We start from the raw sequence: 24,498 nt of genomic DNA on the forward strand, positions 1-24,498 counted from the left end.
GTGGCTATTATCTCATTGGCTACAGACTGGTCACATGACTATGACACGTCATGTAGGACCTGCGAGTGCATCTCTCCGGTACACGGTGCACATATGTGTATCGCCGTGTACCGGCGACATGCTCTAGCACACGGTCGACTCCCCGTTCCGTTAGGGACCGGCTGACACAGCCGGTCATTAACGGAGATCACCGTTGCCATAGCAACGCAGTTAGCGGTGACGTCACCGCTAACCGCGGCTCCGGGAGCACCGTTGCTATGGTAACGCGTCTGTCAGCGTTACCGCTAGCAGCCAGCAGTGATCACTCACGGAGTGAAGGCTGCACGCTGCTTCCCGATTGTAGTGAGCATTGTAGTTAGGATGGAGGTTCCCCAGCCCCAAGTGATGCCCCTCACTACAATCGTCACTACTACTACACTAGAAAGAAAGAAGACAGAAGAGCAGGATCGTGGAGGGCTGACAGGGGTAATAAAGATGGAGTCTCTAATGTGTCTGTGTATTTATTTCTATTAAAGTATTTTTTCTCTGTGTGGTGTCTTTTTTTAACCCTTTATTGGAGATTCTTAATGGCCGGGTCAAACGTGCCTGACATTAAGAATCTCTGGCTTAATACTGGCTGGTAAAACAAAGCCAGTATTAACTCATGATTACCCAACAAGCCACCCGGCTCCAGGGCTGTTGGAAGAGTTGGATACAGCGCCAGATGATGGCGCTTCTATGAGAGCGCCATTTTCTGGGACGGCTGCGGACTGAAATCCGCAGCAGAGGCGCCCACAAACCTCGGGCTAACCTGTGCTGCGGATTCCAATCCCCAGCTGCCTAGTTGTACCCGGCTGGACACAAAAATAGGGCGAAGCCCACGTCATTTGTTTTTTAATTATTTCATGAAATAAGTGAAATAATTAAAAAAAACGGGCTTCCCTATATTTTTGGTTCCCAGCCGGGTACAAATAGGCAACTGGGGGTTGGAGGCAGCCCGTGGCTGCCAGCTGTACCTGGCTAGCATACAAAAATATGGCGAAGCCCACGTCATTTTTTTGGTGGGCAAAAAACTTCTGCATACAGTCCTGGATGGAGTATGCTGAGCCTTGTAGTTCTGCAGCTGCTGTCTGCTCTTCTCCATACAGACAGACAGCAGCTGCAGAACTACAAGGCTCAGCATACTCCATCCAGGACTGTATGCAGAAGTTTTTTGCCCCCTGAAAAAATTATGTGGCTTCGCCATATTTTTGTATGCTAGCCAGGTACAGCAGGCAGGTACGGCTGCCCCCAACCCCCAGTTGCCTATTTGTACCCGGCTGGGAACCAAAAATAAAGGGAAGCCCTTTTTTTATTATTTCATGAATTTCATGAAATAATTAGAAAACAAATGACGTAGGCTTTGCCCCATTTTTGTGTCCAGCCAGGTACAACTAGGCAGCTGGGATTGGAATCCGCACCACCGGTTGGCCTGAGCTTTCTGGGCCCCACTGCTGCGAATTGCAGTCTGCAGCCACCTCAGAAAATGGCATTTTCATAGAAGCGCCATCTTCTGGCGCTGTATCCAACTCTTCCAGCACCTGCCTGCTATACCTGGCTAGCATACAAAAATATGGCGAAGCTCACGTCCTTTTTTTGTAGCTTTTTGGCAAAAAAAAAAAAAATGCTTCCCTGGATTTTCCATTGCCAGTGAAGGTAACACCAAGCAGTGGGGGTTAGCAGCCAGTAGCTGCTTGGATTACCCTTAGCTAGCAATACAAAAAATGCAGTGGGAGCTAACATATATTTTTTTTAATTATTTATTTAAATAACTAAAAATAAAATGGGCTTCCCTGTATTTTGATTGCTGGACATCACAGTGCTGTAAAAATAAATCTTTAAAAAAATGACGTAGCGCTCCGCGGTATTTTTGATTCTCAGCGCAGATAAAGCAGACAGCTATGGGTTGCCACCCCCATCTGCCTGCCGTTACCTTGGTTGGCAATCAAAATACAGGGAAGCCCATTAATTTTTTCTATTTAAAAAATAGTTAAAAAAAAAAAATTACGTTGGGTCCCCCCATTTTTGATAGCCAGCTAGGGTAAAGCAGACGGCTGTAGCCTGAAAACCACAGCTGGCAGCTTTACCGTGGTTGGGGATCCAATGTGGAGGTCCCCTCAGGCTCTTTTTTATAATTATTTTATAAATATTAATAATTACACAATAAAAGTAGGGGACCCCCCAAATTGGATCACCAGCCAAGGTAAAGCGGACAGCTGTGGTCTGGTATTCTCAGGGTGGGAAGGTCCATAGTTATTGGGCCTTCACAGCCTAAAAATAGCAGGCCGCAGGCACCCCAGACGTGGCGCATCCACTAGATGCGCCAATCCTGGCGCTTCACCCCAGCTCATCCCGTGCCCTGGTGCAGTGGCAAACGGGGTAATAAATCGGGTTGATACTAGCTGTAAAGTCACCTGAGATCAAGCCCAGCAGTTTGTGATGTCATGGCGTCTATTAGATACCCAACATCATAAACTGTCAGTACTAACAAAAACAAAAAATCGACAAAAGAAATTTATTTGAAAAAACAGTCCCCAAAACATTTCCTCTTTCACCAATTTATTGTAAGAAAAAAAATAAAGGGGTCCCACGACGACTCTGGACCGTCTAGAATATGGGGCGGAGACACTCAGGGAACGTATCCCCCATTTTCTAGGAGTGCGGACCCTTCATGTGAGGAGTGTGGGTGCAATGAATCTGCACTCACTCTCCCCGGGTCCACAGCAGCAGAGTCCATGTCGTAATGGTTGCTACCAAAGCTGCAATGCCCTGCTCATGAGGTAAGGGCATGCCTAATCAGGAGAACTACTGTAGAGGAAGCTCTGCTCACTGGTATATAGGTGCTCAGAGGTAATAATAGATAAAATTAGTGAGTAACCTCGGCACTCTATATCTCCCAGACTAAGTCAGTAAGTCACAACGGATAGTAATGCAAAATCACTCTTTATTGGTCCGTATTAAGAAAATTTTTTTTTCATAAGCATATATGTTTTTGTCCAAAACAAGTTACAAATGACGTTTCGGCCTGAGCCTTCGTCAGATTGGACTTATCTGCATGTAATCATGAAAAATGACAATAATCAGTATCACATAAAAGTGAGAGAACAATAACATAAACTCGAACAATGTAGAGGTACAATTGGGATGCAGCAAAAAAATTGCAACACAGCAAGAAATGAAACACATGATACAAATGTCATAATACAGTACAAGGACAATATAGTAATGACAAATATGGGGTCAGAGTAGACTTAGACAGCTCTGGTACGAAAGAGATGTCAATCATAAAGTAACATGTGCAGTAGGTGTAGAGCTACACTATGCATGGCAGAGCTAATGGGTAGACCGACCATAGAAAAAGTAGAGAAAAAGTGGAGAAAAAGTGGAGAATAAGTGGAACATAAGAGGAGAAAAAGTGGAGAAAAAGTGGAGAAAAAAGTGGAGAAAAAGTGGAGAAAAAGTGGAGAAAAAGTGGAGAAAAAGTGGAGATTAAGAGGAGAAAAAGTGGAGAAAAAAGTGGAGAAAAAGTGGAGAAAAAGTGGAGCATAAGTGGAGAAAAAGTGGAGAAAAAGTGGAGAAAAAGTGGAGCATAAGAGGAGAAAAAGTGGAGAAAAAAGTGGAGAAAAAGTGGAGAAAAAGTGGAGCATAAGAGGAGAAAAAGTGGAGAAAAAGTGGAGAAAAAGTGGAGCATAAGAGGAGAAAAAGTGGAGAAAAAGTGGAGAAAAAGTGGAGCATAAGAGGAGAAAAAGTGGAGATTAAGAGGAGAAAAAGTGGAGAAAAAGTGGAGCATAAGAGGAGAAAAAGTGGAGAAAAAGTGGAGAAAAAGTGGAGAAAAAGTGGAGCATAAGAGGAGAAAAAGTGGAGATTAAGAGGAGAAAAAGTGGAGAAAAAGTGGAGAAAAAGTGGAGAAAAAGTGGAGAAAAAGTGGAGCATAAGAGGAGAAAAAGTGGAGAAAAAAAGTGGAGAAAAAGTGGAGAAAAAGTGGAGATTAAGAGGAGAAAAAGTGGAGCATAAGAGGAGAAAAAGTGGAGAAAAAAGTGGAGAAAAAGTGGAGAAAAAAATGGAGAAAAAGTGGAGAAAAAGTGGAGAAAAAGTGGAGAATAAGAGGAGAAAAAGTGGAGAAAAAGTGGAGAAAAAGTGGAGAATAAGAGGAGAAAAAGTGGAGAATAAGTGGAGAAAAAAATGGAGAAAAAGTGGAGAAAAAGAGGAGAAAAAGTGGAGAAAAAGTGGAGATTAAGAGGAGAAAAAGTGGAGAAAAAGTGGAGAAAAAGTGGAGCATAAGAGGAGAAAAAGTGGAGAAAAAAGTGGAGAAAACGTGGAGAAAACGTGGAGAAAAAGTGGAGAAAAAGTGGAGAAAAAGTGGAGAAAAAGTGGAGCATAAGAGGAGAAAAAGTGGAGAAAAAAGTGGAGAAAACGTGGAGAAAAAGTGGAGAAAAAGTGGAGAAAAAGTGGAGCATAAGAGGAGAAAAAGTGGAGATTAAGAGGAGAAAAAGTGGAGAAAAAGTGGAGAAAAAGTGGAGAAAAAGTGGAGAAAAAGTGGAGCATAAGAGGAGAAAAAGTGGAGAAAAAAGTGGAGAAAAAGTGGAGAAAAAGTGGAGAAAAAGTGGAGATTAAGAGGAGAAAAAGTGGAGAAAAAGTGGAGCATGAGAGGAGAAAAAGTGGAGAAAAAAGTGGAGAAAACGTGGAGAAAACGTGGAGAAAAAGTGGAGAAAAAGTGGAGAAAAAGTGGAGCATAAGAGGAGAAAAAGTGGAGAAAAAGTGGAGAAAAAAGTGGAGAAAAAGTGGAGAAAAAGTGGAGATTAAGAGGAGAAAAAGTGGAGAAAAAGTGGAGAAAAAGTGGAGCATAAGAGGAGAAAAAGTGGAGAAAAAAGTGGAGAAAACGTGGAGAAAACGTGGAGAAAAAGTGGAGAAAAAGTGGAGAAAAAGTGGAGAAAAAGTGGAGCATAAGAGGAGAAAAAGTGGAGAAAAAAGTGGAGAAAACGTGGAGAAAAAGTGGAGAAAAAGTGGAGAAAAAGTGGAGCATAAGAGGAGAAAAAGTGGAGATTAAGAGGAGAAAAAGTGGAGAAAAAGTGGAGAAAAAGTGGAGAAAAAGTGGAGAAAAAGTGGAGCATAAGAGGAGAAAAAGTGGAGATTAAGAGGAGAAAAAGTAGAGAAAAAGTGGAGCATAAGAGGAGAAAAAGTGGAGAAAAAGTGGAGAAAAAGTGGAGAAAAAGTGGAGCATAAGAGGAGAAAAAGTGGAGATTAAGAGGAGAAAAAGTGGAGAAAAAGTGGAGAAAAAGTGGAGAAAAAGTGGAGAAAAAGTGGAGCATAAGAGGAGAAAAAGTGGAGAAAAAAAGTGGAGAAAAAGTGGAGAAAAAGTGGAGATTAAGAGGAGAAAAAGTGGAGCATAAGAGGAGAAAAAGTGGAGAAAAAAGTGGAGAAAAAGTGGAGAAAAAAATGGAGAAAAAGTGGAGAAAAAGTGGAGAAAAAGTGGAGAATAAGAGGAGAAAAAGTGGAGAAAAAGTGGAGAAAAAGTGGAGAATAAGAGGAGAAAAAGTGGAGAATAAGTGGAGAAAAAAATGGAGAAAAAGTGGAGAAAAAGAGGAGAAAAAGTGGAGAAAAAGTGGAGAAAAAGTGGAGATTAAGAGGAGAAAAAGTGGAGAAAAAGTGGAGAAAAAGTGGAGCATAAGAGGAGAAAAAGTGGAGAAAAAAGTGGAGAAAACGTGGAGAAAACGTGGAGAAAAAGTGGAGAAAAAGTGGAGAAAAAGTGGAGAAAAAGTGGAGCATAAGAGGAGAAAAAGTGGAGAAAAAAGTGGAGAAAACGTGGAGAAAAAGTGGAGAAAAAGTGGAGAAAAAGTGGAGCATAAGAGGAGAAAAAGTGGAGATTAAGAGGAGAAAAAGTGGAGAAAAAGTGGAGAAAAAGTGGAGAAAAAGTGGAGAAAAAGTGGAGCATAAGAGGAGAAAAAGTGGAGAAAAAAGTGGAGAAAAAGTGGAGAAAAAGTGGAGAAAAAGTGGAGATTAAGAGGAGAAAAAGTGGAGAAAAAGTGGAGCATGAGAGGAGAAAAAGTGGAGAAAAAAGTGGAGAAAACGTGGAGAAAACGTGGAGAAAAAGTGGAGAAAAAGTGGAGAAAAAGTGGAGCATAAGAGGAGAAAAAGTGGAGAAAAAGTGGAGAAAAAAGTGGAGAAAAAGTGGAGAAAAAGTGGAGATTAAGAGGAGAAAAAGTGGAGAAAAAGTGGAGAAAAAGTGGAGCATAAGAGGAGAAAAAGTGGAGAAAAAAGTGGAGAAAACGTGGAGAAAACGTGGAGAAAAAGTGGAGAAAAAGTGGAGAAAAAGTGGAGAAAAAGTGGAGCATAAGAGGAGAAAAAGTGGAGAAAAAAGTGGAGAAAACGTGGAGAAAAAGTGGAGAAAAAGTGGAGAAAAAGTGGAGCATAAGAGGAGAAAAAGTGGAGATTAAGAGGAGAAAAAGTGGAGAAAAAGTGGAGAAAAAGTGGAGAAAAAGTGGAGAAAAAGTGGAGCATAAGAGGAGAAAAAGTGGAGAAAAAAGTGGAGAAAAAGTGGAGAAAAAGTGGAGAAAAAGTGGAGATTAAGAGGAGAAAAAGTGGAGCATAAGAGGAGAAAAAGTGGAGAAAAAAGTGGAGAAAAAGTGGAGAAAGTGGAGAAAAAAATGGAGAAAAAGTGGAGAAAAAGTGGAGAATAAGAGGAGAAAAAGTGGAGAAAAAGTGGAGAATAAGAGGAGAAAAAGTGGAGAATAAGTGGAGAAAAAAATGGAGAAAAAGTGGAGAAAAAGTGGAGAAAAAGTGGAGCATAAGAGGAGAAAAAGTGGAGAAAAAGTTTAGAAAAAGTGGAGAAAAAGTGGAGCATAAGAGGAGAAAAAGTGGAGAAAAAAGTGGAGAAAAAGTGGAGAAAAAGTGGAGCATAAGAGGAGAAAAAGTGGAGAAAAAGTGGAGAAAAAGTGGAGCATAAGAGGAGAAAAAGTGGAGAAAAAGTGGAGAAAAAGTGGAGAAAAAGTGGAGCATAAGAGGAGAAAAAGTGGAGAAAAAGTGGAGAAAAAAGTGGAGAAAAAGTGGAGAAAAAGTGGAGAAAAAGTGGAGAAAAAGTAGAGAAAAAGTGGAGATTAAGAGGAGAAAAAGTGGAGAAAAAGTGGAGAAAAAGTGGAGCATAAGAGGAGAAAAAGTGGAGAAAAAAGTGGAGAAAACGTGGAGAAAACGTGGAGAAAAAGTGGAGAAAAAGTGGAGAAAAAGTGGAGAAAAAGTGGAGCATAAGAGGAGAAAAAGTGGAGAAAAAAGTGGAGAAAACGTGGAGAAAAAGTGGAGAAAAAGTGGAGAAAAAGTGGAGCATAAGAGGAGAAAAAGTGGAGATTAAGAGGAGAAAAAGTGGAGAAAAAGTGGAGAAAAAGTGGAGAAAAAGTGGAGAAAAAGTGGAGCATAAGAGGAGAAAAAGTGGAGAAAAAAGTGGAGAAAAAGTGGAGAAAAAGTGGAGAAAAAGTGGAGATTAAGAGGAGAAAAAGTGGAGCATAAGAGGAGAAAAAGTGGAGAAAAAAGTGGAGAAAAAGTGGAGAAAGTGGAGAAAAAAATGGAGAAAAAGTGGAGAAAAAGTGGAGAATAAGAGGAGAAAAAGTGGAGAAAAAGTGGAGAAAAAGTGGAGAATAAGAGGAGAAAAAGTGGAGAATAAGTGGAGAAAAAAATGGAGAAAAGTGGAGAAAAAGTGGAGAGAAAGTGGAGAAAAAAATGGAGAAAAAGTGGAACACCCTTTGGTACCTTTCATGTGGCACTAAGGGGTGCTTAGCTTTGTATTTAGCCAAAAAAATGAAAAAAAAAATGACATAGGGTTCCCCCTAGTTTTGTAGCCAGCTAGGGTAAAGCAGACGGCTGCATCCTGCAGACCACAGCTGGCAACCTCACCTTGGCTGGTAATCCAAAACTGAGGGCACCCCACGCTGTTATTTTAAATTAAATAAATAATTAAAAAAAAAACCACGTAGGGGTCCCCCAAAATTGGATCACCAGCCAAGGTAAAGCAGACAGCTGGGGCCTGATATTCTCAGACTAGGGAGGTCCATGGTTATTGGAATCTCCCCAGCCTAAAAATAGCAGGCCGCAGCCGCCCCAGAAGTGGCGCATCCATTAGATGCGCCAATCCTGGTGCTTCGCCCCAGCTCATCCCGCGCCCTGGTGCGGTGGCAAACGGGGTAATATTTGGGGTTAATACCAGATGTGTAATGTCACCTGGCATCAAGCCCTGGGGTTGGTGAGGTCAGGCGTCTATCAGATACCCGACATCACCAACCCAGTCAGTAATAAAAAAAAAATAGACGACAAACACATTTTTATTTGAAAAAACACTCCCCAAAACATTCCCTCTTTAACCAATTTATTAGATTGAAAAACAAATCCAGGTCTGGTGTAATCCAAGGGGTTGCCATGACGATGCACACTGTCCCAGTCAATGAAGAGCAGGATGTTCCCCATTGGCTGGGAGAGCAGTGCAGTGACCTGAGCTAACATCAATGGGTCAGCCCAGGTCACTGCAGGGGGGTGACAAGTGCTGCTGTCAGTGAGGTACATTACCTGCGCTGATCTCCAGCACACTGACAGCCCCTGTCACTGAGGTCAATGACCGGCGCCTTCACATCAAGTATCGCGAGAGGTCCGTGACGTCACCGCCAGTGTCAGTCTCGGGTCGGAAGCGATAGGTGATGTGACAAGCGGCGGCCATGGAGGACAGTGACAGCGCTGAGGTCGGGATGGCGGGACTTCATCACCGCAGGTAAGCCGAGCGAGCGAGCGAGCGGGCGGGCGGGCGGGCGGGGGGGGGGGGGGGGGGGTGGATGTCTGTGTGTGTGTGTGTTTGTGTATGTGTATGTATGTGTACATGCCGCGGGCAGGAGGGGGTGGAGCGAGCTGAGCGGGAAAGTGTGGGCTTCCTGCACGTAACTAAGATAAACATCGGGTTACTAACCAAAGCGCTTTGCTTGGATACCCGATGTTTATCTTGGTTACCAGCTTGTGGCAGGCTGCCAGCGATGGCTCCTGCTCACTGTAGCTGTAAAAAGCCCTGCTTTTTGCTGCTAGAACCGTTCTCGAACGTATCTAGAACTATCGAGCTTTTAGCAAAAAGCTCGAGTTCTAGTTCGATCTCGAACAGCCCAAAAATCACTCGAGCCTAGAACTGGAGAACCACGAACCACGAACCGTGCTCAACTCTAATCACTACCATCATTACATTCCTAGCTAATAATCCAAAACGACTCTTCAAAACTTTCCACCCACTTCTGAACCCTAAAGTACAGGTCCCAGTCGCCAAACTCAGCGCTGAAAATCTGGCCACTTCTTTCCAAGAAAATAATCACCCATACCCATCAGAGCCAGGATCCCCTTCCCCCTGCACCTCAAGCTCACTTTCCACCTTCGAGCCGGTCAAAGAAAAAGAAGTTGCTTAGCTCCTCGCTTCTACTCGACATACAATCTGAACCAGTGACTTTATTCCCATACACCTCCTCCAATCTTTACCAAAAAAATCCCCCATCCCTCAACCAGAACTGCACTGCTAACTACAGACTGATCTCTAATTTTCCCATTATTTCTAAACTTCTGGAACGCTTGGTCCAGTCCCGTCTAATCCACTTTCTCTCAAATAATTCTCTTCTTGACCCTTTACAATCCGGTTTCCGCTCCTTATACTCTACTGAAACTGCCTTCGCTAAAGTCTCTAATGATCTACTAAAACCTAAATCGGTCTCTACTCTCTCCTGATTCTCCTAGATCTCTCTGCTGCATTTAATTCTTTGGATCACCAGCTCCTTATCACTATGCTCCGCTCTATCGGCCTTAAGGACATCGCTCTCTCTTGGTTCTCCTTCTACCTCTCTGACTGCTCCTTCATTGTATGTTTTGTTGGCTCCTCTTCCTCTCCTCTTCCCCTTAATATCAAGGTTCTTCAAGGCTCAGTCCTAGGCCTCCTCTTCTTCTCCTTACACACAGCCCCTATTAAACATACCATCAGCAGATTTGGTTTCCAGTACCATCACTATGCTGATGACACCTAATTATACACTTCTGCTCCTGATCCTGACATCACCCCTGCATTACTACAAACTACGGCTGTCTGCCAATCCTGTGACAGCGAGTTTTACAAAATCCCAGAGATTGGCAGCACATGTTATCTGACAGTTCCCTGTTTTCTGCAGGTGCATACTCTAGGACTCTAGGAAACTGAGAGTTTTTTCTCTCAGTTACCAGCCTCTGACTTCCTTTATAAACTTCACCCTGGGAGGATTTGGGTGCTGGTTATAATTTTTTCCTGACTGAGCTGTAGAGAAGTCGCCTTCTACTGCTCCAGACTTCTGTGGTTTCTGCAGCTCAGATAAGTATTGTGTTTTGCTATCTACCAGGGCTCTGGTGATTGCAGTTGTGTTTCCTGTGTTCCCTTGTGTCTTCCTTTAGTGATAGTGGTGTTGATGAAGAGCTCATACCTTCCATCCTTAATTAGGGACCATTTGTCAGTGTAAAATAGGGCCACAGATATTCCTGCTCAGCGACAGGTACAGACCCTATATAGGGGCGGTGAGGCCAGTGAGGGTGAGCTGCAGGTTGTTGTCAGGGCTCACCACTTCACCCTTTCCCTAGCTATAGGGCATTCCTTCCACCTTTCTGTGTGTTGTCTTTATATGGCTGGCATAGCCTCTCACTCCCTCTGAAACTGAATCTCCCCAAAACTGACCTTATCTTGCTTCCTCTCTCTACTGGCTGAACTATACCCAATATTGCAATTTTCTTGGATGGTTCAACCATAACTCCCAACCAGCATGCTTGCTGCCTTGAGGTCATAATTGATGTATACATTTTCTTTATTCCCTATATCCAATCTCTCACTCCCTCATGTTACTTCTATATTAAATCCATCTTCAGAATCTGACCTTTTCTCATCTTTGAAGTTGCAAACATTCTTACTGTTGTTCTTATTCACTCTCATCTAGACTACTGATTGTTCTCCCTCTTACCAAACTTTACATCTCCAATCTGTCCTGAATGCGGCATTTCTCTCGATGCCTCCACCTTGTGCCAGCCATTGCACTGGTTAACCAATCGCTACAGAATACAATTTTAACTTATCTCCCTCACCAACAAATCTCTTCACAATTCTGCACCATCGTACATCTCCTTCCATGTTTCTGTTTACCACAATACCCATGCCTCCGTTCTGCAACTGATCTTAGACTGACATTCTCTATCATCTAAATCTTGCACCTCCGTCTTCAAGACTTCTCTTGTGTTGCAGCAGTTTTCTGGAATGCGCAACCTGGGACATTCAAATTATTACCTAACCACTACGTTTTCCAGTGTGCTCTAAAAACACATCTTTATAGTGGCTTATCATCTCAACTCACTAACCTAACTCTCCGCGGTTTCCGCTTTCTAAATTTTAATCAAAATCTGCTCCTTCCTATCATTTGTCAATATATCATCTATGCACCCATTGGCACTTGGTAACTGTACTCGGACAGATTCTGGCTGACAACTGGATCATGCAGCTTTTTATGACAACTCCCAGCTCACAAGAGAAAAAAAATCCCAAGCGTTCACAAAGCTCAATCCATAGAAAAAAGGGGTATTTTGATCACATGATACTTTTTATACATGTTGTCCTACTCCAAGCTGTATAGGCTGAGAGCCAACTACCAATTAAGTAAATCAGGTGATGTGCATCTCTGTAATGGGGAGGGGTGTGGTGTAATGACATCAACACCCTATATGAGGTGTGCTTAATTATTAGGCAACTTCCTTTCCTTTGTCAAAATGGGTCAGAAGAGAGATTTGATGGGCTCTGAAAAGTCCAAAATTGTGAGATGTCTTGCAGAGGGATGCAGCAGCCTTGAAATTGCCAAACTTTTGAAGAGTGATCACCGAACAATCAAGCGTTTCATGGCAAATAGCCAACAGGGTCGCAAGAAGCATGTTGGGCAAAAAAGGCGCAAAATAACTGACCATGAATTGAGAAAAATCAAGTGTGAAGCTGCCAAGATGACATTTGCCACCAGTTTGGCCATATTTCAGCGCCGCAACGTTACTGGAGTATCAAAAAGCACAAGGTGTGCCATGCTCAGGGACATGGCCAAGGTAAGGAAGGCTGAAAAACCACCACCTCTGAACAAGAAACATAAGATAAAACGTCAAGACTGGGCCAAGAAATATTTTAAGACTGATTTTTCAAAGGTTTTATGGACTGATGAATTGAGAGTGACTCTTGATGGGCCAGATGGATGGGCAGAGGCTGGATCAGTAAAGGGCAGAGACCTCCACTCTGACTCAGACGCCAGCAAGGTGGAGGTGGGGACTGGTATGGGCTGATATCATCAAAGATGAACTTGTGGGATCTTTTCGGGTTGAGGATGGAGTGAAGCTCAACTCCCAGACCTACTGCCAGTTTCTGGAAAACAACTTCTTCAAGCAGTGGTACAGGAAGAAGTCGGTATTGTTCAAGACAAACATGGTTTTCATGCAGGACAATGCTCCATCACATGCATCCAACTACTCCACAGCGTGGCTGGCCAGTAAAGTCTTAAAAGATGAAAAAATAATGACATGGCCCCCTTGTTCACCTGATCTGAACCCCATAGAGAACCTGTAGTCCCTCATAAAATGTGAGATCTACAGGGAGGGAAAACAGTACACCTCTCGGAACAGTGTCTGGAGGCTGTGGTGGCTGCTGCATGCAATGTTGATCGTAAACAGATCAAGCAACTGACAGAATCTATGGGTGGTCGGCTGCTGAGTGTCATCATAAAGAAACTTTCCCTGACGAAGCCGCCTGCGTGCGGCGATAGGCGTGGGGCTGCAGCACACCTCGTGACCGCCCCTGATATCTCCATCACAGCCTTTTATCTCTCTCAGGTTTCCTGCTCTGGGCATGGAGCACCCATCTTGGCCTCATTTTGCCTTATATCCATGTTGAGCCTTCTGACATTGGCTCTTCTCTGGTGTAACCCTTTCACAGGGTCCTGTCTCTACACCTTTCCTTCTCCAGCTCTATTGGTGATCACTAGTGGTTGTTTGCATGCTATTGTGCATGTACCATACATTGCCATGATTGTATCTAGGATCACTTTTATACACCTCTCATAGAGTTTTCTGTTAAAGGAATTGTTCCTGGTGAGTGTCTCTATTAGAGATGAGCGAACCGGACGCGGTTCGGCTCGAGGTCGGTTCGCCGAACGGAGCTCCCGTTCGAGTTCGACGAACCGAACTCGAACCAATAGGTTATAATGGGAGGCAATCACAAACACATAAAAATGCATTATAAATGTACACATATAGTTAATAAACATTGCCATAACACTTACCGGTCCCCGCGATCCCTCCTGCACTCTGTCTCCTGCCGCTATTCCATCCAATGATCACTGAATCCTCCCGGTGACCGGCACTGCCAGCATAGATGCAGGACCTATCGTGACGTCAAAATAGCCATGTGACCAGTCACGTGGCTATTATCTCATTGGCTACAGACTGGTCACATGACTATGACGCGTCATGTAGGACCTGCGAGTGCATCTCTCCGGTACACGGTGCACATTTGTGTATCGCCGTGTACCGGGGACATGCTGTAGCACACGGTCGACTCCCCGTTCCGTTAGGGACCGGCTTACACAGCCGGTCATTAACGGAGATCACCGTTGCCATAGTAACACAGTTAGCGGTGACGTCACCGCTAGCCGCGGCTCCGGGAATCACATGATCGGAGCCCTGTTGCTATGGTAACGCGTCTGTCACCGCCAGCAGCACTGATCTCTCACTCCGTGAAGGCTGCACGCTGCTTTCCGTGCAGTTTTCACGGAGTGATTTCTGCACGGGAAGCAGCGTCTTCCCCCATGCAGCAGTGATGGAGCAGAGCTGCATTTGTTGAACGAGAAAGACAGAAGACCATGGATCGTGGAGGGCTGACAGGGAGTAATAAAGATGGAGTCTCTAATGTGTCTGTGTATTTATTTCTATTAAAGTATTTTTTCTCTGTGTGGTGTCTTTTTTTAACCCTTTATTGGAGATTCTTAATGGCCGGGTCAAACGTGCCTGACATTAAGAATCTCTGGCTTAATACTAGCTAGTAAAACAAAGCCAGTATTAACTCATAATTACCCAACAAGCCACCCGGCTCCAGGGCTGTTGGAAGAGTTGGATACAGCGCCAGATGATGGCGCTTCTATGAAAGCGCCATTTTCTGGGGCGGCTGCGGACTGCAATTCGCAGCAGAGGCGCCCAGAAACCTCGGGCTAACCTGTGCTGCGGATTCCAATCCCCAGCTGCCTAGTTGTACCCGGCTGGACACAAAAATGGGGCGAAGCTCACGTCGTTTTTTTTTTTAATTATTTCATGAAATAAGTGAAATAATTAAAAAAAAGGGCTTCCCTATATTTTTGGTTCCTAGCCGGGTACAAATAGGCAACTGGGGGTTGGAGGCAGCCCGTGGCTGCCTGCTGTACCTGGCTAGCATACAAAAATATGGCGAAGCCCACGTCATTTTTTTGGTGGGCAAAAAACTTCTGCATACAGTCCTGGATGGAGTATGCTGAGCCTTGTAGTTCTGCAGCTGCTGTCTGCTCTTCTCCATACAGACAGACAGCAGCTGCAAAATTACAAGGCTCAGCATACTCCATCCAGGACTGTATGCAGAAGTTTTTTGCCCCCTGAAAAAATTATGTGGGCTTCGCCATATTTTTGTATGCTAGCCAGGTACAGCAGGCAGGTACGGCTGCCCCCAACCCCCAGTTGCCTATTTGTACCCGGCTGGGAACCAAAAATATAGGGAAGCCCTTTTTTTATTATTTCATGAATTTCATGAAATAATTAGAAAACAAATGACGTAGGCTTCGCCCCATTTTTGTGTCCAGCCAGGTACAACTAGGCAGCTGGGGATTGGAATCTGCAGCACAGGTTGGCCTGAGCTTTCTGGGCCCCACTGCTGCGAATTGCAGTCTGCAGCCACCTCAGAAAATGGCACTTTCATAGAAGCGCCATCTTCTGGCGCTGTATCCAACTCTTCCAGCACCTGCCTGCTATACCTGGCTAGCATACAAAAATATGGCGAAGCTCACGTCCTTTTTTTGTAGTTTTTTGGCAAAAAAAATAAAAAATGCTTCCCTGGATTTTACATTGCCAGTGAAGGTAACACCAAGCAGTGGGGGTTAGCAGCCAGTAGCTGCTTGGATTACCCTTAGCTAGCAATACAAAAAAATGCAGCGGGAGCCCATATATATTTTTTTTAATTATTTATTTAAATAACTAAAAACAAAATGGGCTTCCCTGTATTTTGATTGCTGGACATCACAGTGCTGTAAAAATAAATCTTTAAAAAAAATGACGTAGCGCTCCGCGGTATTTTTGATTCTCAGCGCAGATAAAGCAGACAGCTATGGGTTGCCACCCCCATCTGCCTGCCGTTACCTTGGTTGGCAATCAAAATACAGGGAAGCCCATTCATTTTTTCTATTTAAAAAATAGTTAAAAAAAAAATGACGTTGGGTCCCCCCATTTTTGATAGCCAGCTAGGGTAAAGCAGACGGCTGTAGCCTGAAAACCACAGCTGGCAGCTTTACCGTGGTTGGGGATCCAATGTGGAGGTCCCCCCAGGCTCTTTTTTTTATAATTATTTTATAAATATTAATAATTACACAAAAAAAGTAGGGTCCCCCCCAAATTGGATCACCAGCCAAGGTAAAGCGGACAGCTGTGGTCTGGTATTCTCAGGGTGGGAAGGTCCATAGTTATTGGGCCTTCACAGCTTAAAAATAGCAGGCCGCAGGCACCCCAGACGTGGCGCATCCACTAGATGCGCCAATCCTGGCGCTTCACCCCAGCTCATCCCATGCCCTGGTGCAGTGGCAAACGGGGTAATAAATCGGGTTGATACTAGCTGTAAGGTCACCTGACATCAAGCCCAGCAGTTTGTGATGTCATGGCGTCTATTAGATACCCAACATCATAAACTGTCAGTACTAACAAAAAAAAATCGACAAAAGAAATTTATTTGAAAAAACAGTCCCCAAAACATTCCCTCTTTCACCAATTTATTGTAAGAAAAAAAATAAAGGGGTCCCACGACGACTCTGGACCGTCTAGAATATGGGGGGGAGACACTCAGGGAATGTATCCCCCATTTTCTAGGAGTGCAGACCCTTCATGTGAGGAGTGTGGGTGCAATGAATCTGCACTCACTCTCCCCGGGTCCACAGCAGCAGAGTCCATGTCGTAATGGTTGCTACCAAAGCTGCAATGCCCTGCTCATGAGGTAAGGGCATGCCTAATTAGGAGAACTATTCTACATTTCCAAATATTGGTATTTGCTGATATTATTGCTATTCCACCTACTATATATTGGGGATAGGATCTTGGAGATGGAATACCCCTTTAAGTCCAGTTATCCAGCTGAATGAATACTTAACAACAGAGCTCGCTATTTAGATGTGTTTTCTTGTGGTGTATAACGGACTCTCATGTTTGGTAGTGATTCAGCAGGGCAACTATAAAAGCAAATCCCTCCATTTGGAAATGTAGTTTATAGCTCTCCTGATCAATTATGTTCCTTACCTCATGAGCAGGGCATTGCAGTAATAATAATAATTTATTCATTTATATAGCGTTATTAATTCCATAGCGCTGTATGTCTTTGGAGTGTGGGAGGAAACCGGAGTACCCGGAGGAAACCCACGCAAACACGGGGAGAACATACAAACTCCTTGCAGATGGTGTCCTTGGTGAGAATTGAACCCAGGACCTCAGCGCTGCAAGACTGCAGTGCTAACCACTGAGCCACCGTGCCGCCCATTTAGCTTACAGATGCATAACCACAACTCACTGTGTCTGAACACAGGAAGCTGAGCTGACAGCCGCTCTGTGCATGCGGCAGCGTCTATTGTGAAGGAGAGGGCCGCGGGGGATCAATGCTGCACAGGTACCATGGGAAACCGGGGAACACCGGTGGGGTTATAGGGGGTGACCTGGCAGGGCCTGGGGAGGAGTTTTCTGTCGCATGTGTCATGGCACATGCGACAGAAATCAGAGGAGTAGGGTGAATGCGGCCGGCACGCTGCTGTGCGCGCGGACATCTTGGATTTCTGGGAGGGCATCAGTGGGGGCACTTTGGCGACACCGGGGGACCGGAGGGGACCGGGGAGGAGATTTATCATGTTTGTTCATGCCAGATGGGAGATAAATAATTTTTTACCGGCGCTGTCATTTACTGTAACGTGATCATCGGTGTACGGTGTATACCTGTGATCACGTGAGCGGGGACCGGAAAAACCGTCCTGAATCATGATCTCCAGGGTCTCAGCTAGCCCTGAAACCCCGAAGATTTTCTGATGCTGGGGGGCGCTATTCACTTATTTCTGCCTGCTGTTTATAAACGGCAGATCAGAATAAGGCTACATTAACACGACCGATCCATTTTTGCGGTCTGCAAAAAAACAGTCCGTTTTTTTTCACGGGTGCATCCGTGTGGCATCCCTTTCCATTCCGTAGACGGTCCGTATGTCATCTGTTTGTCATCCGTGTGCCTTCCGTTTTTTTTGTGTACTGCAAAAAAACTGAAGGAGGGTAAATGCATAAATTTACCCAGGATCCATAGCTTCATCCTACATGAGGCGGTCACATGTTCACTCCAGTGCCATTTTCCAACTGCTTTTCACAGCGTAGAGCGCTCTGGTGATTTTCTTGTGCTTGTGCACTTCATATCAGTCTTTTCTGTCATTATAATGGCAGAAAGACACATAATGTCCCACTCTCCTGCATTTTGTAATTTTGCACCCTTTGGTGCCTTTCATGTGGCACTAAGGGGTGCTTAGCTTTGTATTTAGCCAAAAAAAATGAAAAAAAAAATGACGTAGGGTTCCCCCTAGTTTTGTAGCCAGCTAGGGTAAAGCAGACGGCTGCAGCCTGCAGACCACAGCTGGCAACCTCACCTTGGCTGGTAATCCAAAACTGAGGGCACCCCACGCTGTTATTTTAAATTAAATAAATAATTTAAAAAAAAAAACACGTAGGGGTCCCCCCAAAATTGGATCACCAGCCAAAGTAAAGCAGACAGCTGGGGTCTGATATTCTCAGACTAGGGAGGTCCATGGTTATTGGACTCTCCCCAGCCTAAAAATAGCAGGCCGCAGCCGCCCCAGAAGTGGCGCATCCATTAGATGCGCCAATCCTGGTGCTTCGCCCCAGCTCATCCCGCGCCCTGGTGCGGTGGCAAACGGGGTACTATATGGGGTTAATACCAGATGTGTAATGTCACCTGGCATCAAGCCCTGGGGTTGGTGAGGTCAGGCGTCTATCAGATACCCGACATCACCAACCCAGTCAGTAATAAAAAAAAATAGACGACAAACACATTTTTATTTGAAAAAACACTCCCCAAAACATTCCCTCTTTAACCAATTTATTAGAAAGAAAAACAAATCCAGGTCTGGTGTAATCCAAGGGGTTGCCATGACGATCCACACTGTCCCAGTCAATGAAGAGCAGAATGTTCCCCATTGGCTGGGAGAGCAATGCAGTGACCTGAGCTAACATCAATGGGTCAGCCCAGGTCACTGCAGGGCATGACAAGTGCTGCTGTCAGCGAGGTACATTACCTGCGCTGATCTCCTGCACTGCCGACAGCACCTGTCACTGAGTTCAATGACCGCCGCCTTCACAGCCAAGTATCGCGAGAGGCCCGTGACGTCACCGCTAGTCAGTCTCGGGTCGGAAGCGAGAGAAGGTGATGTGACAAGCGGCGGCCATGGACGACAGTGACAGCGCTGAGGTCGGGATGTCGGGACTTCATCACCGCAGGTAAGCCAAGCGGGACTATGTGTGCAGAGTGCAGTGTGCAGAGTGTGTGTGTGTGTGTGTGTGTGTGTGTGTGAGTGTGTATGTGTGAGTGTGTGTGTGTGTGTACACGTACATGCCGCGTGCAGGAGGGGGCGGAGTGAGCTGAGCGGGGAAGTGTGGGCTTCCTGCACGTAACTAGGATAAACATCGGGTTACTAACCAAAGCGCTTTGGTTGGATACCCGATGTTTATCTTGGTTACCAGCTTCTGGCAGGCTGCCAATGTGGCACCCCAGGGTTGCCACAGTAACAACACAAAGGGTTAACTCCCCACACACAACACCAAGACCTCCTGGCCAGAAGGGGGAGACCAAGATGCTTCCCTGTACATTCTGCTGGGGGGGAGGAAATGGTCAGGAGTAGTTTCAGTTTGGAAGTTCAGTGCAGAGCACTGAGGAGACAGGATCTCTGCAGGTTGGAAGCTGGCTTTAGCTCACCTCAGGATCCACTGACCAATTCCAGGCCTAGCTGAGGGTCTGAGGAAAGGAGAAAGAGTACACAGAGGAACATTCCTGGGAGACAGAGCATTGCAGAGCTCATCCCCAGTGGAGCACACAGAACGGATGCTGGATCCGAGACTGCAGGTTACATACTGCACAGTGAACACCAGAGAAGTGAGGATTCCACATTCTCTATCTGTACCACAGACACAAGCAACAAGCGCAGAGTTCAGGAACATTCTAGTAAGGACTCGAGTTGCCTGTCAGGTTGGTACCGAGGAGCACAGAGCCAGCTGCATAGTTCACGCAGCAGCAGGGCCACAGACACACAGTGCAGGCAAGGAAGCCAAAACGGCCCGGCTGGGTGGGAGAAGCCCTGAACCCCTCACAGACTCCGTGGACAGTACTCTGCTGAATAACATCATCAGTAAAAGACAAAGAAACTGCAAAACCGTGAGTCTGCCTGTTTATTGTGCTCGTGTCCTGCACTCCCCCCATAGACTTACACACTGCCCCGGGGAAAAGGCTCTACCCGTGGGGAGCCGTCCCATCTCAAGCTGCCTTCCATCACCCCGGAGGTTCTGCAGCAGCGGTGGTCATCTCTGATCACATTCCACGGGTGGCGTCACGAACATAACCCCCCTTTTTATTGTGGAACCAGGGAGCACAGACCGGGTCACGACACCGTGATCCCCTTTCCAGAAGCGACCCCTTGGCCCGGTTCTGGGTATCCCCTTAACCCCTGGCGACACACCAGCGATGGCTCCTGCACACTGTAGCTTAACAAAGAACGCAGGCAGCGTTCGAAACGCGTAGCCTTACGCCGCATATGGGCTCCCTATTTTTGTCATCGCATTAATTTTTACGTCCTCTAATAAAATTGCATCAGTTTTACTACTACTCCGGAAGCTGGATTTTTCTTTCTTCAGCTGTAAAAAGCCCTGCTTTTTGCTGCTAGAACCGTTCTCGAACGTATCTAGAACTATCGAATTTTAGAAAAAAATCTCGAGTTCTAGTTCGATCTAGAACACCCCCCAAAATCACTCGAACCGCGAACTGGAGAACCGCAAACCGCGCTCAACTCTAGTCTCTATTGCTCTTGCTATTTTTACAAGAATATACTATTGTGTTTATTGTCTTGTACATATATTTGTGCAGGGGACTTAGGTGCTGTAATTATTGGCTGTATTTATGTAATTTTGTGTTATTATAACATGGGGTCATTGCACATTTCTGGTCACTAGCTGTGCAGCTCTGTTTTTTAATTGTTTTTAATCATTGTTCAATAAAGGTTTGCTATTTCTTCATATTTGGGTTGTGCTCATTTATGTGCAACATCTTTCCTCCCTGCTCTACATTGTTTTTCGTGTTGCACTTATAGCACCCCTTCTGGTATTATTTTTTCATTGTGGTGCGCTCCCCATTTCTATTACATCATAAAGAAAGGTGGCTATATTGGTCACTCATTTTTTTTTTGTTTTGTTTTTGCATGTCACAAATGTTTATTTCTACATTTTGTGCAGTTATATTGGTTTACCTGGTGAAAATAAACAAGTGAGATGGGAATAGATTTGGTTTTTATTAAGTTGCCTAATAATTCTGCACAGTAATAGTTACCTGCACAAATAGATATCCTCCTAAGATAGCCAAATCTAAAAAAAAACCACTCCAACTTCCAAAAATATTAAGCTTTGATATTTATGAGTCTTTTGGGTTGATTGAGAACATAGTTACATCCTCTAAAATGCAACTTGCCTAATAATTCTGCACACGGTGTATGATGAAAGCCAAACCAAAAAGATAATATCTGAATTGCATTTTTTATTTTGCCTTTTCACTGCACTTGGAATTTTTGCTCTTTAGTTTCTACTACATTATATGGGAAAGTGAATGGTGTCATTTAAAACTACAGCTCTTCCCACAAAAATAAGAACTCTGAGCTGAAAAAGCTGAAAAATAAAAAAGTGATGGAGGAAAAAAAAGAGCAAAAAATCAAAACAGTGCCAAAGGATACTATATAAATAATGTATGAACATACAATAACCAAATATTACTAAAAAAAACTCCTATTGCTGCAATTTCAAAAACGCACCACTAGATGGCAGAGGATACATAGCGTCTATTTAATGACCATTTATATGAAGGCATATAGTGACCGGCGGCAGAAATTCCATCAGCTTTGGTTTTGTATTATTTAGTCTTCATCTTCCAGATTTAATGATATGTCAATTTTTTTATGGCAGGGCACTACTATTACATTTTTCATGTTTTAATGCTTTTAAAAAATAAAAGAAAAACTTTTTTTATCACTTTATTTTCGGCTTTGTTTTATGTTTTCATATTTTAAAATTTTTCAAAAATGTGCTTGCACCATTTTTGGAAAATACAGCATTTATGTTATACAGAAGGTAATTACTGCAATTGGAGCTCACTCCCATCATTACAGGTTAGATGCTGCTGTCAGGTGTGACCGCAGCATTTAGGCGGTTAGGAGCAGGGTCGGCAGGGTCCCCATCCACCACCTATAAGTGATTGCGGATCCCCTTACAGTCTTCCATATTATTACACCTTGCTTATAATTAAATTAACTATTAATAATGCTTTGGACATGTATTTCAGGTGACAAGGGATATAAAGGGTTACCTGGATTACCTGGAGGAAAGGGGAAACCAGGTACAGTATCTCTATTATATATACATTACAGATGAACTAGAATTTAGTGCACAATGTCAGTCTGGCTACACTGGCAGCGCTGGAACGGCATCCTTCTACCACCTGGTATTGATTATTGGCTATGGGATGGGGGGGGGTAAGATCTTCAGCCAGAGGTTTCAGACTTGTACTCTGTAAGGCTTTGCGCTCACTGTGCCTTTTTCAGGATTACACCCCCCAAAAGTGCCCTATAAAATGAACATAGTCAAAACGACATTGCTGTGCACGTGTCCCATCATACGTCACTTCATTTAGCGTTCAGCAACCGTGAATCAGATAAAAGAGGTGAAGACAAAACCACCGGTGATGCCCCCTCAGGAATATGATTGCTGGCATTTCTTACAGTAGCTTTGCCTTAGAAAACATATTGTCTCTTCCCTAAAAGACGTGTAAAGGGGGGGTCAAGGCCCCTGGAGAAGTGACCGACATGTATGGACCTTTAATAAGTGTATTTTTCATGATGGTATATTTTGGTGAGTGGCCAAAAGGTGGCAGCATGGTTCAGTGACTGCTTTCTTGACACCCCATTGGGTTAGAAGGGGTTAAATACAAGGAGGAGAATAGAGTATAAAAGGGACAAGATACTGTAGAAGAGGAGGAGAATCCTCAGTGAGGAGAAGGAGACAAGAAGCCCAAATTCTGATTAGAAAAGATTCTAAGGGTCAACCTTTGACACCGGACACGCAGGGTCCTGCCTGCTAGAGGACTGGTGATAACTGCGTCCCTGTAAAATGGTTGAGTCCGGATGGTTGGGGTGGTGTCCGTTTTCCTGGAAGGAATACCCAAGGAATCCCCATGCGAGAAAAGGTGAAGAGTAGGTCCTGGCCAGAAGCATGGGCGGAGGAGTATTGTCGGAATAAGCCACTTCAATAGCAGAAGCTTAATCCCTGTGGGTGGGACGGAATGGGCTGAAGGGACTTTTTGAATCCGCCAGTGAGGTATGAGGTCACACAAGAGTATGAGGGGCCTAGAAGCATTCAAAGACGCTCAGGTGCCAGGTCGGCTGGTAAATTGAATTGTGAAGCGAACCCTGTCGGGGTCAAAAACGGCACCCGGGTAATGCGACTTGAAGATATATTTTTTTTGGTTGCAAGTAAAGTTCCACTAGTTAAAAGAAGCACATCAGTGTCGGATTTATTGTCTTAGTGGATGAATGAACTGTTGCGAAAGCATCCCTGCGATAGAGTGATGACCGGGACGCGTGGGGCTATCGACCGGCTGCGCTGCAGCCTGGAAGCCCCTGTATGCATGACGACTAGTGCCTCCCCTAGCTGCTCTACAGACATTCTATGATTATAAGCTAAGGGTGTGTGCTCACTGAGGCCCAGATTTATCAAACCCTTTCCACCAGAATTCGGGCATAAAAAGCTTTACAAAGGAGCAAAATGTTGACGCAACGTGAGGCTGCTCTATAATTTTGCAACTTTTGTTTTTTCACACCATTTTTGCCAAGCTCCGACACAATGGGTAGTGTGGGAGGCACGGGCAGGCCGTATTAGTCATGCTTGCAGGGGTCGTAAGGCCGCAGCGCATCCGATCGCCAATATTATGCCTCCCCGTTGCCACACCACATACAGGATCACTCCCAACTTGTCCACTCCACACTTCAGTCATTTTCAGAGAACATAAATGAGACACCATAGCATTTAATTTCAACAACTTGTCTTTATTTCCTTTCTTTGTTTCAGTTACAGTTCCTTTAATCTTCCCTCCACTTCTTTCCATAACAACGTCTGTTAACGTCTGGGCTACACGGTCACCGTATTCAGACCCACGGGGGTTCCTTCCAGACTCCATCTCGTAAATAAATTTAGTGGCTGACCGTCTTCCTGGCACCTGGGTTCTGTAAAATACCACTAGGCCCTCAGTTCCCCCTTTAACGTCACTCTGGCGTTGACCGGATCTTATAGTCTCATAAGCTTTCCATTTCCACCCACAGGGATGCTTGCGCTATGAATAGCTTTTAGCGTTTTAACTCCTCGATCGCTGCCTAGGTCAATAACAAACGTATCCTTCTCCTTGAAGGCGCTACTGACCTTCGGTCTTGCTGGGGACTTCGTAGGGAAATACGCTTTCAGGAAGACAGCTTCCGCCCCAACCACCGGACTATACCCCAAGCACAGGGAACGTGAATAGACTTTCCTACAACTTGCCGGACTCTTACGTATCCGTGATCCAGGGAAGACTCTTAGAGTCAGAAATCAGTCTCTAGGTTGGTTTTGTCTATTTTCCTTCTCCTCTGGTACTCTCCTTCCTCTTTCTTTCTAACTGCCCTTTTTATATTGTTCTGTCCTCCTCCTCCAATAACCCTCTCACTGCCAACCCAGGTGCCAACAATATGATACCTGGGCCAGACTGCCACTTGGTGGCAACCCACACACAGTACTATGCATATAATATACTCAACCCCTCAGTGTGCCATAGTTGTGCAGGGGTGGGCTATCCCCAACCCCCCCCCCCCGTCCACACTGGACTGGAGTAAGAGTGTAATG

At 44.7% G+C, this 24,498-nt stretch overlaps 1 protein-coding gene across 2 annotated transcripts in view; it reads left to right on the forward strand.

The window, feature by feature from the left end:
• Positions 1 to 24,498, forward strand: part of COLEC10 (collectin subfamily member 10) — a 120,090-nt gene that overhangs the window by 79,245 nt on the left and 16,347 nt on the right. For both annotated transcript variants that reach the window (XM_075316207.1, XM_075316206.1), the window contains exon 5: positions 21,914 to 21,967. In XM_075316207.1, coding sequence (XP_075172322.1) covers positions 21,914 to 21,967 — 54 coding nt within the window. The remainder of the gene's footprint in view (positions 1 to 21,913; positions 21,968 to 24,498) is intronic.

The sequence above is a fragment of the Anomaloglossus baeobatrachus genome, chromosome 6, assembly GCF_048569485.1.
Source record: "Anomaloglossus baeobatrachus isolate aAnoBae1 chromosome 6, aAnoBae1.hap1, whole genome shotgun sequence".
Classification (NCBI taxonomy): Eukaryota; Metazoa; Chordata; class Amphibia; order Anura; family Aromobatidae; genus Anomaloglossus; species Anomaloglossus baeobatrachus.